The following is a 13508-nucleotide window of genomic DNA, read 5'->3' on the forward strand; positions in this document are numbered from 1 at the left end:
CAGGGGTACGTGCATTAACAGGACTTACCACGATGGCGTTAACCTTGATCTCCTGGCCAGGGTAGTGTTTGCCAGGTTTTTCCACTAGAGAGTTGCTTTTTTCCCCACTTCCACACTGTATTATTTGGAAGCAGGTCACTAAGTCCAGTTCATACTCAAGGGGGAGAGGATGGAATTAAGCTACACATCCTGGAATGGGGGGTGTCTGCATATATTGTTTGAAATTCTTCTGTAGGGAAGAGTTATCTCTTCTCCCCCATGTATTTAATTCAGTCATTTGCTTATATCAGTACAGACTCCTTTTTTTTTTTTTTTTTAATACTTTGGGTTAGAATCCAGTACTATGTTATTTTGTTACTAAACTTGTCCCTGCTTTGACTCTCTCACCTCGGCTCCTGTGTTCCTCTGACATACTCCTGTCATTTTGGTTTTGAGCATGTGTCACTTTCTGACACTGCAAGACGCTGCAGGCTTATCTTGTGTTTTCCCTGCCCCATCTCTCCAAGGAACCTTGGTTCTTTTTATTGGGAAATGGTATTTAGAAATCAAGATCTGGACTCTGAATGTGCTCATCGCTACTAGAGTGTCATTGCTTCTAGGCCCTCTCACCTGACAGAGCTGGAAAATATGCGTATGTACATAAGGTGTGTTAGCAATTCATGTGAATAAGGGTTTCTATGTCTACATGAAGCTACCTACTGATGTCTCTGAAGACTCCGTTACCACAGGGGCCTTTCTCACCTTCCTTCCTTGCTTATCTATTACTTCCTCCTCAGACAGTGGGAAGCCTGGCTTCCCACCATCCACCATTGTTTACTTATTTGAATCCAGTGTATGTGGAAGTAGTTTCAGATTTGTTAATCTGTATCCCCATAGGAAACAACTTTATCAGCTAAAGTACAGTGTTTATGTGCAATTATTTTAGGGTTTTGCCTTACAGTTTCCATTTGAAACACTGTTTTTCAAAGTTACTTGTAAGTGCCTTTTCCCCCCAGGCCCTTTCAGTGATATTATGTCATGCACTTAGATTATTTTGTCTTGGTCTGCATTCCACCTTGGCATTCCCTTGGTTGATTGTGTTACTTTTAAAGCTACAGTTTATAAAGTTTTTCATCTTACTGTATCATTTGCACATTGATTGTTTTGACTGGCTGCTTTGAGCTGATAATATGCCACAGTTAATTTGAGAGCCCCCTTGTCGGATTATAAATTGCTTACAGTTTCACCATTATTAATCCCCAACAAGAAATATTTTTATGAACTACTTTATGTTTTTCTTTTGAATTTTTTTAGAATAATTCTCAGAAATGAAATTACTGGGTCAAAAGATAAAAACATTTTGGGAAATAAAAAGGTAACTCCTTTTATGCCAGATTGCCCTTTGAAAATATTGTGCTGGCTTAAAATTCTATCTGATAGATATACATAGATTTTCCAAAACTTTTTTGGGATTTTATAACTTAAGAAGAATAGCACCCTTTTGACCATTTTAATAAACACAAGGTGCTACTTCATTATACTTAGAATATTTACTTTCTTTTTAATTTTTAATTATTTTTTATTTACTTTTAAATTTACTTAATTGTTACTTACTTTTAAATTTACTAGCAAGGTTAAACATTGTGCCCCATGTTACTTATTCTATTTACATTTTTGAGAACTGTATTGTAAAGGAAAAGAGGAAGATTGTGAACTCAGTGCTGGAAAAAAATTCTGAGTTTTCCCAGGCAATTCTTTGCCATTTTGGAACGACTTTAAGTTTAAAGAAGATTAAGTATGGTGTTAGTTACCAACTTTCCTTTTGGTTCAGAATAAATTTTTTCCTTTGAGTTCTGCTGTGTCAGAAATGGAAATACTGGTGGTAGTCTCAAGTTATCACCAGTTATTGCTTGTTTGAACAGAAGTTTGATTTCATTTTCTTTTGGAAGCACATAATGTGCTTGATGAAAATGTGTGCTCCTTCAGGAACTTTTACCTAGTTGATCTCCAGCAGTAAACGGCATAGCTCTTTGTGCTTAGCAGGTACCAAGTAAGCATTAGAGATGCAGTAAGACTAAGTGATTCAGAACCCAGATTCTGGAGCCAGACTGCTGGCTTTGAATCCTGCCTCTGCTCCTTACTAGCTGTGTGGCTTTGAGTGAAATATTTAACTGTGCCCGTTTCATCATCTGGAAAAGGGAGCTAGTCGTCCATATCTTACTGGGTTGTTGTGAAGATTAAATGAGCTACCATAACTGAAGCATTTAGAATAACGCCTGGCATATGCTAAGTGCTATGTGTGTTCATTCTTTTTTTGTTGAATTGAATTCACCCCAAACCTTGAAGACCATGGATATTCAGCAAGTGTTTTTTCCTAGGCTCCTTTGATTTTTGAAAACCTATAGGAAAGCCTCACTTATTGAGAGGTTTCTTATCTCATTCACATAGATGACACAAAGCCCACAGTCAAAATTCTGGCCTTTACATGTTGAGGGTACCTTGGATTCTCCCTGCAGAGTTTGTTTACTCGGACTTTGCATGCTGCTGAGCTGGATGGTTTTGTTTGTTCTGGTCTGCTCATATCACATTAGAAGTAGGAAAACGAAGAGGAGGGGCTTCAGGAGTAGCAGTAGCTACAGAGGGTGGGAAGGGGTACTGGGCAGAGCCTGATATCAAGGACTAAGAAACAAGATCTCCGTAAGCACCGTTCTCTGCGGCCAGTTGTGCTGTAGTCCGAGGTTCGTCTCTCAGCTCTGACACTTACTAGATCTGGGAGACCTTGGCCCAGTTCGCTGAGCTTCGTCATCTTCATTGGTAACACGAGCATAATACTGTCCATTCCCTATGGCTCTTCACTCTGTGTACCTAACATTCAAAAGTGTGTATTCAAAAAGTGGTAGCTGTTGTTTTGTTTTTTAATTACTCATTGATTTGCTTATTATAGGATCAGTCAGCTTCTGTGTGTTCAGAAGCCCCTGAAGGCATCCACTGTCACTTTATCATAGCCTAGTGTAATGGCTGATACTCATAATGATGACATTGTGTTATCAAGATGGTATATTCGGAATCCTCTATTTAAGCGGTCAGGGAATTGCCCAGGATAAGGTTTGTCATTAAAGTAGTGACAAACTTACATCACTAATTTTTTGGGTCAAAATTTAGGTATTTGAGAGACTCCTGTTTTAAAACATTTTAAGAAAAAAATTAGAAACAGAGTGAATAAACTTAATTTACCTCGAATATTTAGGTAGATAAAGTGTTTCATTCCACGTAGAAGTGCTTCTGTAATCTCATACCTAACAGGAGCCAGAGCTGTGTTGGTATCCACCAGCTCTTGCCTCTGATATATTTTTGTTCTTTTGGAATGACTGCTTACTCAGCTTTGATTTTGATATGTTATCTGTAAAGAGAGTGAATCAACGTTTTTTTCTCCATTATGGTGGAAGGTTGTATCTAACACATCAGGAGCTTGGTTCCTGATTAATGCTGAGGACTTAACCAGATGATGGAGACCCAAAACTATAAAATGTCTCTTGAGAGGGAGTTTATGGGGACCTCAGCTAAGAAGACTTCCTATTGTGAAAAATAAGCACCATTTCCCTACAAGGTTTCTAGAAGTTAGAATGAGAAGAAAGAAAGAAAAATTATTCAGACATAAATACAGTTAATATTTTGGCGGTTTTCTTTCATACCCTGTTTTTTTTCCCCCCACTTATTAAGTATCAGTATTGCTGCCTTCTCTTAGTTTAAATAAACATTTCCATAATGGACTTCGTTTTTCAATATTCTGAAATGCAGCTGAAGAACCCCTGCTTCTAATAAAATTGTGCCTAGTCAGATAGCAGAGCCCTATTAACAGTGCTCCAGTATTGATCAGTAGCAAGGTTGTCAGCTATTGGGTTTATTTTTGTGTTTCAGGGGGAGAAAATAGAAGACATTCCCAAGGAAGTACTGATGGACTGTGCCCATCTTGTGAAGGCCAATAGCATTCAAGGTCAGTTTTGCTGGAGGAGTTTTCAGAAGTAGCACCACTTTCTCTGTGTCTGAAATTATATCTTAGAGAAGAGATGGCTGACTTTGGCTGGAGTCAAAGGCATAACGTGTAATATGCCTTTCCCCTGGTTTGTTCTTTCAGATGGCAGTTGTGCTACCTGTCAAAGAACTAAAAACCAATCTCCCTCCCCACTAATGTTCATGGCCTTGTCTCAACTCTTTCTACCCTGTTTTCCTTACCTTGAATAGAAAGTTGTCTAGACTGCCTACACTTAAGGTAATTTACAGAAACACTTTTGGAAGTTAGATTATGCTAATAGCTAAGCAAGAGATGTGTCTCATGGCTTTCTTTGTAATGTTTGATGTCTTTATTTCCATTATTTGTTACTAGAGCCTAGAACCCAAGTCTCCAAATCACTCTTTCCTACTTTTTCCTTCTTTCCTTCTCTCCTTACGTACTTTTTTCTCTCTGTAAACTGAAGGTATCAAGTCCGTTGATCTTTTTATCTCCCAGAGAATCTTACCGAGTTGGTCTGGGGTGATGTGTGAGAGTCAGTATTTTTACAGTGCTCTCTAGGCGACTCTAACGTGCAAAGGGCTTTGAGACAGTCGGCCTACATGTTTTAGGTAGGACCTGTAGTACTGCGCTTGGTGCTTGTTTGTTTCCACTGTACAGGGTTTAATCCCTCAATAGTCAGTACAGGTCAAGAAGGACGATTGATGGAGTAGAGGTGGGAGTTACAAAGGGCAGCCGGGAGGTGGTGTTCTGCTAAGGATGATTGAGCTAGTAGATTGGATTTTAGTTGTAGGACATACTCCTGGATAGAGTGGAGGTAAGTTCGGTATGATATGAAGTTGAGGGATGATCCAGAGGATTGGGAAAAAATACGGTCTGCATAGAAGATAAGCATGGGGCAGACACATAGCCGACAGCAGGTACCAGGGGTCGGTAATCACAGGATAAGAGCTGGGCAGTGTATACCCCTTCCCCATCACTTAGACTGCATTTCCTGAATCTCACCTGGGCAGCTTTACTGAGTCAGGTACCTAGCCTGAGAAAGTGGAAATCGTGTCTCGTAGAGCCACTCACTTTCAACTCCATAAATCATTAAATTGCAGTTGTTTTTAGGACATTCCATTTTTATGAGTAGAAAGAGTTTCTAAGGTTTCCAGTTAAGATCTCTGGTTATTGAAATGAAAGTAATAAAAATTGAAACCATCATTATTCTCTTTCTTTGTGTGTTGAAACCGCTTTCACGTGTTTTTGTCCCCTTCCTATGCCCCTGGCTTGCAGATGTGACTTTATTAAGAGAGCTTTGGACTCGTTATTCTTGGCCCAGCCTCCCTCTTCTTAATCTCTTTCTAGTGTACTAGTTCTCGAGAAAACAAAAGAGGACGAAAGAGTCATGACACTGAATCACTCTCTCCTCTTAGCCCCACAGGTGTAGCTCACTTAGCAGAATGAGGAGCGAAGCCCAAGGCTCTCACTCCCAGGGGTCAGTAGCAGGGGATGCTGAGGAGCAGAAGATTGTCTTTGCTATGAGGTTTGCCGAGTGCCCTCCGTTTGCGTCCAGTGTCATTAAAATATTTTCCTCCCTGGTTGAGCACCTTCAGTGCTATTTATCATCATAGAATCGAGTCTGTCTCTTCTGTATTCATTTTATAATCTCTTGCCAGATTAAACTTTCTAAAAGCTTAGACACTTTCTGTGACACCCCTCAGCTTGTCTATACAGTTTGGTCCAAACTTCCTAAGCGGGCGTGTAAGCTTCTCTGATCTGACTAGGCTTTGTTTCCCTTCATATATTTCAGAGTCCAGTCACAGCAAACTTTGCTGTCTTCCTACCTTATGCCTTTGCTTATGTTGTTCCCTGTGCCCTCAGTTTTGTCTGCTGCTCAGGCATCACATGTCTAGATCCATGCTGAGGTTCAAGGTCCACACAGTAATTGTAGTACTAGTAATAATGGCTAACACTGAATGTTCGTTACATGCCTGGCACTGCCAAAAACATGACAGGTGATTCATTTATCAACCCTATTGTGTTAGGTATTATTTTCATTTTATAGATGAAGAAGCTGAGCTTAAAGAATTAAGAATTAAGGAACTTAATCTCTCCCGTGGCTCCTTTCTCTTCCCTCAGCTCTGCATGACCGCTGCCCTCTCTGACTACCTTAGCTCTCTACCTGTATCTCTTCCAGAATCATTTGATGACTTCTGCTTTTAGTTGAAGTTATTAATGTACTTATCTGCTCTCCTTAGTCTTGGAAGGCAGGATCCATTATCCGATCCATCTTTGTATCTCCCACAATGGAGATTTTTTTTTAAACTTAATTCTGAAAAAAAATTTTAAACCTACAGAAAAGTTGCTAGAAAAACACAGCTCTTGTATGCCTTTCACTTAGATTCAACATTTTTTTCTAGATTTGTTTATTTTCTCTCTGTAATATACTCAGTGGTTTTTTTAGCTGAACCGTTTGAAAGAAAATTGTAGACATCATGACTGTTTCAGCATGTCCTAAGAAGGACATTGTCTTAAGTAACTGCATTACAAGGATCAAATTCAGGAAATGGATAGAATACTGTTATCTGATATAGAGTCCATGTGTAAGTTTTGTCAGTTGCCCCACTGCTGTCCCTTTATAGCAGTTCTTTTCTGATCCAGGATCATGTGTTATATTTACTCGTCATGTCTCTCTAGTCTCCTTTAATCTGGACACCTCTCTGTCTTTCAAGATATTGGTGCTTTCAGAGTGGAGACCACTTTGGGTTGGTCTGATGCTTCCTGTTCAGTAGGGTCACGCTGCCCATTTTCTGGCGGGAATACTACGTAAGTGAAGTCTTGTACATGACAGTTAGGAGGCACATGGTGCCAGTTTGCCTCCTTTTTGGTGATGTTAGCTTTGATCGCTTAGGTAAGGTGATGTTCACTAGATTTCCTCAATGTATCAGGTGATTTAACAAACATTGAAATATATTGCCATCTAATTTGGAAGGGCCTTAGAGGACCAGTGATTAAACTGTAATTCTTGGAGCTACCTGGGAAGCTGTCAGACAGAGGGGAAACGTGAAGTAGGGTTGGTCAGGGGAGAGGAGGAGGAGTGAACAGGGGTACCTGCCCCTCTTTCTTCTGGAGCATCCCTGCTTTGATTGATACGAGAGATTCTTCTGCTAAAAGAAATAAAAAACAAAAAATCTACTAAACTAGTCCAATTTCCTCGTGTTTCAGATGAGATTCCAAGAGCCATGGGGACTCTTCCAAAGCGACACAGCTGTTTGGCGGTGGCGCCAGGATAGAATGCAGGTCTCTTGAATTTCAGACCAATGCTTTTTGCTTTATCTTGCTGCTTAAGCTTTATTAGATCAAGGACTCCTTTGAGAATTTGAGGAAACCTGTTTGGTCCGTTTCTCTTTAAAAACACGTGTAGTGAATTTTTCGTTCAACTTTAGTCTCAAAAGTCCCTGAAGCTAATCTGTAGAGCCCTGCTTCCATCATAACACTTGGGCTTGACTTGTTTGTCAGCTTTACCATTTGCCTCGCTGGGTAGTTTTTTAAGACTATCTTGCGGTTTGAAACACCCGGTGGCTGGCCTTTTCCTTTGTCAGATATGGTAGCTTACTTAATCACGGTTGAGGGGACACGTTGCTCAGTGTCACTCTTCCTGCATGCTGAAGCCGGTCTTTCTCGGCAGGCTGCAAGATGAACAACGTTAATGTGGTGTACACACCGTGGTCTAACCTGAAGAAAACGGCTGACATGGATGTGGGACAGATAGGCTTCCACAGGCAGAAGGATGTAAGTGTCGTGCGTCCCCGGCGGTGGCAGCGCCCTGAGTGGGACATCTGTCTTTCCTGACACCTGTGCTGTGGAGGGCTCAGCATGATGCGTGTTTCCTAAAGGGAGTCGAGCTGGGTTCCTAAGCCCCTGGAAAGCATCTGCCCTGTCCTGGGGGGAAGTACATAAAATAAAGATGCAGTATTTTCCCCCTCTGTCTCCCTCAAAGGTGAAAATTGTGACAGTGGAGAAGAAAGTGAATGAGATCCTGAACCGCTTAGAAAAGACCAAAATGGAGCGCTTCCCAGACCTGGAGGCAGAGAAAGAGTGCAGAGACCGCGAAGAGAGGAACGAGAAGAAAGCCCAGATTCAGGAAATGAAAAGGAGGGAAAAGGAAGAGATGAAAAAGAAGAGGGAGATGGACGAACTTAGGTATGTGGGAGCTGCGGCCTCGATGCTGCCCTGGGAGTCCTCGCTGCTGGTTTTCATCAGGGATTAACCCTTAAGAATGAAACAGTTGGCCCTCCGTATCCACGGGTTCTGCATCCACAGATTCAGTCAAACACGGATTGAAAATGTTCAGGGGTGAGAAAAAATTCCAGAAACTTCCAAAAAGCAACACTTGAACTTGCCTTGTGCTGGCAATTATTTACGTAGCATTTATGTTTACGACTATTTACGTAGCATTTACGGTGTACTAGGTGTTATGAGTAATCTACAGATGATTTAAAGTACATGGGAGGATGGATGTAGGTTTTGTGCAAATACTGCACCAGTTTATATAAGGGGCTTGAGCATCTGTGGATTTTGGTATCTAAGGGGTGTCCTGGAGCCCCCTCACCCCCACCCCCTGGATCCTGAGGGGCAGCTGTGTCCTAGTGGAGGGAGGACATATGATAAGCTCAGAGCCTTAAATGAGTTAGAAAAAGGCATTTATGCTCCTGTGTTGGTCAGATGAATTGCCCTTTGGTAGGAGCAGGTTATGTGAGTCTACGAAATAAAATAGCTAATTTTATTCTTAGACAAACCATTACAGGTTATCTTTAGAGTTTGGTTTGTAACCATCTTCAGGAAAAGAAAAGATATGAATGTTTAACGTTAACCATCTGTGCTCTTTGAAGGAAATAGTCTTAGCTCTAAAGGCCAGTGCTAGTAACTCTTAAAAGCTGTTTTTAAAACCTTTTTTCTAGATTTTGAAAGTTTAAAGTAATGTAGGGAGACCTGCTCTCCAAAACACTGCATTTTAAAAGAATAAATAGTAGTTAAAACAACATGGATCCTGAAAGTCTAGTGTATAAGACTGTGGAAATATTGATTATATTAGTTTTCTATTGCTACTGTAACAAATTACCACAAATATAGTGGCTTAAAATAACACAGCTTTATTATCTAACAGTTCTGTATGTTAGAAGTTCAAAATGATTTTCATTGGGCTAAAATCAAGGTGGGGCTGTGTTCCTTTCTGGAGCTCTGGGGAGAGTCTGTTTACTTTCCAGCTCCTAGAGGCCACCCCCATTTCTGGACGTCTGACTCCCTCCTCCATCTTCAGAGCCAGCAACAGTGCATCTCTCTGACCCTTCCGTAGTCACAGCCCCTCTCTGACCACAGCCTTCTCTGCTTCTGAGGACCAGTGGGATGGCGTAGAGCCCACCCAGATAATGCGTGCTAGTCTTTCCCATCTAAGACCCTTAACTTAATGACAGCTGAAGAGCCGTCCCTTTTGCCATGTGAGGCAGCATATTCGCAGGTTCTGGAGACGAGGCTGCAGACACATCTGGGTTAGATGATTAGTCTGTCTGCCATACTGGATCTGTACTAATACGTAGTGCTGTACCTGAAGGGGCCGGTCATTTTTCTTTGAGAAAGAAGGAAATTAATCCTGCCACTTCTAGTCACAGAATTCCTAGATTTTTTCCCCCCACTATTTTCATAGATATCATTTGTGATAAGTACACCAAAAAGAAAAAAAAAAAGTTACTGATTCCTTTGGGAAGAGCATAGGCTCAAAATGAGCTGTCTTACCCGGTCCTGACCTAGTTTAATTGGAATACCCTGGGTTATTTAGAAAGACTGTTGGGCCAGAATGGAGGTAGACAATCAAGCATGGGTGTTTATTCATTATCCACATGCCCGTGTTCCTGTTGGGGGTTCTGCTAAACACGGTGTGAGTGGCTTCATATGTGTTACGTTATTGAAATGGAGAACTCCAGGACTGCCATCCCAGGTTATCACCTGCCAGCATGAGGCAGACTAATGCATAGATTTTAGTGTTCAACCTGACCTAGAATTGTGAGTCTGCCTTGTGTTGTGAGTGAAAGAAAAATTACCAACACTATCAATTTTGAAAATATGGAATTTTGAGTGATGCAGGATTTAGAGTTGTTTTTTCTTTTTGCTTTTTGTGTGGAGTTGGGGAAAAATTGAAAACATGACTTTGTGTCTTCTGCAAATCTAATATAATTTTGTTTAGAAACAGTATTATCTATTAGGGATTTAATAGCACTTAATTTACTTACAAAATTTGATAAGAAAGTTTAGGTAACATTTTTGGACACTCGTCATCTGCCCAACACTGTTTTGTGCTTTGCTGCATCATCTCATTTAATCCTAACAATAGCCATATGAGGCAAATATTTTTATCATCTGCTTTTTGTAGCAGAGGAAACTGGGACTGGGGAGCAGTTAAGTACCTCGCCCCCAGGCATGTAGCCAGTCTCGGTCTGATTCTCAAGCTCACACACACTGTTACTACTCTCTTCTGCCCTCTGTCCAGTCTATTCAGTGTTAAAGTAGTATTTATTCCTTTCAATCAATCAAGAAATACACAGATGTCAAAATTTATCGTAAGATACATTATACTTTGTTTCAAATTAAGCTCTGTGCTAGTAAAATTTAGGGGGAGTTGTATATTTGACTTTACTAGTTTAAAAAGCTACAAGCATTTAAACAAATGAACCCATCCACCAAAACACAGTTTTCATATCTTCTGGACTGTCTTTCATGATGTCAGCAATATACAAAATACTCATCTAAGCTGAGGGGGAAAAATTACTATTACTGAATATAATTTTTGCTTAAAAGTTTATCCGATCAATCCCATTTTCTAAGCTGTCATTAGCCACTTGTGTTTTTTCCATCTGTCTCTTCAGACATAAATTTTGATCGTGTATCGCTGGTACATCTCTGTTAAAAGGAAAATGTAAGTGAAATGAGAAAAATCACTTTTCTAGTCCATGTTTTTCTACACAACTTTATCCCTACTGCTTTATTTTTAGCTAATTATCATGGGTCTGAGAAAACCAAAAACAATGTGTTGATTTCTGTGAAATGTATGGCACAAAAGCAGCTTTCTTTCACGTGCCGCAAAAGGAAGCGGCACGTGGAGCAGGGCCGTCGCGCGAGGGGCCGATGCACCGACACACCCAGGACTCGCTTTGGTGTATCTGGAGCTGCTGTTTGTCTGCTGTATCCTGCAGCTTTTGTGAAATTCCAGCCACAAGTGCTAAGCTTCTGACTTGCTTCATGATCTATCTTTATACATTTGTAGTGCTAGCATCACTTTACATGCTGTCTTTGACTCTTCCAAGAGATCAGACACCATGCCTACAGAATCTCCTCATTCTACGGTCTTTCACTTGACTTTCTGACAAGGAAGATACCACTGAGTCTCACCAACAGTTGATTCTTTTATTTGGACCGTCTCGTAAGGAATGTTCCCTTTAGTTGCTGTGATTGCTAAAGAAACTGACTTTGGAATGTCCCGGGGATTCTACAGACACACTGAGAAGATGTTTTTATCCTGGACAGGATCCCCAGTGCTTCCAGAGGATTTCAGTGAAGAAATCCTTAGCAGCCTCATGTCCACAAGGTGGCCGACTTCTTTCCAGCTCTCCAGCCTTTATTTAGACTGTAGGCTCCTTTCTTTTCTCAACTTTTTGAACAAGAATGGCAGTAAGCGATTTCATTTCTAGTTTGTACCAGGAGAAGAAATAGATGGGACTGCCGTTGTACAGCCCAGGTTCTTTGCGCTTTAGTCAGGATCATGCCCGTCAGCCTTCAGCCCAGAACAGAGCAGAGCCCACAACACCGCCCTCCTTCTCAGGCGGGAAGAGCGGCAGCCCCAGGAGGCAGCCTGCCTTGTTCTTGCCAGCGAGCGCTTTTCTCCTTGTCCTCAGTGTGCAGAAACCCTGACGATCTGACAGGGTAAATGGGCCTATATGAAGGTCATCCATTTAGGTAGATTTTAAGAAATACTTTGCTTGTCGGGAGGAGGTTAAAGTGTGAAGGCTAAATGGTAGCAGTATATTAACATCTTCTATTAGCCGTTTTATTCATTAAAACTATTATGAAAAGTTCCCCTTCCTTAGACTTCACACATCAACTCTCACTTACCCATCTTGTTCGTTAGCTCTTTTGGACAGTTTTTTAGCTCACACTTGCCCTGGGAGCCTAGGATCTAGTGGGGTTAGGTGTAGGGAGGGGGCTTCACACGGCATTTTCTTTCCCTGCCTGCTACGCTGTAGCCATACATAGAGTGAGAGAAAATGGTGGGAGAGACTCAACGTAGGTTTTTGAAAGTAGTTAGAGTCTTAGGCGTGACCTTTCTGGAAAGCAGAGAAGCAGAACAGCTTCTGCTCAGTCTCCCTTTGGTTTTTGGAGAGTCTTTTGGGCAGCTCCCTGTGAGTGTCCCAGTGGACACCATCGTTTATTGACGCAGGCTGGGGAAGAGCGTCCGTGGCTCCTCAGTGTGTCCTAGTCAGTTTCATCTCTTATATCATCTGCTTACCTGCTGTTTTAGCCTTGTATTCACTTACTTGGCTTTTGTGATGTTATAACAATCATCTGTTAACATCAAAATCAAGCTCACCATGTGAACACTGAAACCAGAAGAAATAAGCAATAGTCAGGGGAAAGTAGTGAATAAAGGATGAGTAACAGATCAGAAAAGACAAAGGGTAGGACCTGTGGTTACCTGATAGGGAAATTTAGAAGTTGGGAGTCTCAGAGATCAGAACTGGAACCCAGGTTCAGGTGACTGAAGTCAGAAAAGTACAAGACCCAGGTAAAATGGCAGGTCACAGGGAAACGTGTCGTCAGTCTGAACATTGACGTGAACTTGATTTGGGGCGGAGATTACTTCAACAAAGGAGATTAATGTGTGAAAGCTTATAGCTGATAAGCGGCAAAGCAGGACCTCAAACTCAAGTCCACTTCTGAAGTCCATGCTTCTGCTGTCCCTTGCAAAGAATGAACAGGTTGGCAAAGCCAGAGTCATAAAGGTTATTCAGAGGCAAATGAAAGAATGAAAAGTTAGGTATACTGAGAGTGACTTAAAAGGTTTTGTTTAGTCCAAAATTTCATGTTGTAAGTGACAAGGAGCCATTGTAGGTTTCCTGGGATGTTAGGAAGAAGAAAAGTTGTAGGAAGAGTTTAGCAGCAACACGTAGAGGAGGTAATGGTGAGACCACTGCTTACAAGGACCATGTGGTCACTGCTTTAACCATCTTTCCTTTTGTTTCTCTCGCGCACGCTGCTACTGCCTTCCATAAATAATGCTCTGTGTGCTGTAGCTCTCTGTTTAACGATCAGCTCCTTCAAAGAGGCACGTACACGTTCCTGTATCTCCTTGTCTGGGACCCAGTGCTTCGCTTCTGCAGTGAGTGATCAGTCAGTACATTAGGGATGAACAAGGCACTAAGATTAGCTTTCCTGATGTAGTGATTCTTGAGCTAAGATCAAAACTATTTTGCTAGTTGAAGAGGGT

General features: G+C 41.3%; 1 protein-coding gene across 4 annotated transcripts in view; it reads left to right on the top strand.

Annotated features, from left to right (window-relative positions):
* CCDC25 (coiled-coil domain containing 25) overlaps positions 1-13508 on the top strand; it is a 34174-nt gene that overhangs the window by 13031 nt on the left and 7635 nt on the right. For all 4 annotated transcript variants that reach the window (XR_004316483.1, XM_006194006.3, XM_032471194.1 and 1 more), the window contains 3 exons: positions 3898-3973; positions 7662-7765; positions 7974-8176. Coding sequence is in view for 3 of the 4 variants with exons in the window: in XM_006194006.3 (XP_006194068.1) it covers positions 3898-3973; positions 7662-7765; positions 7974-8176 (383 nt within the window). In the remaining variant the exon portion in view is untranslated. The remainder of the gene's footprint in view (positions 1-3897; positions 3974-7661; positions 7766-7973; positions 8177-13508) is intronic.

This window comes from Camelus ferus, chromosome 31 (assembly GCF_009834535.1).
Source record: "Camelus ferus isolate YT-003-E chromosome 31, BCGSAC_Cfer_1.0, whole genome shotgun sequence".
Taxonomy (NCBI): Eukaryota; Metazoa; Chordata; class Mammalia; order Artiodactyla; family Camelidae; genus Camelus; species Camelus ferus.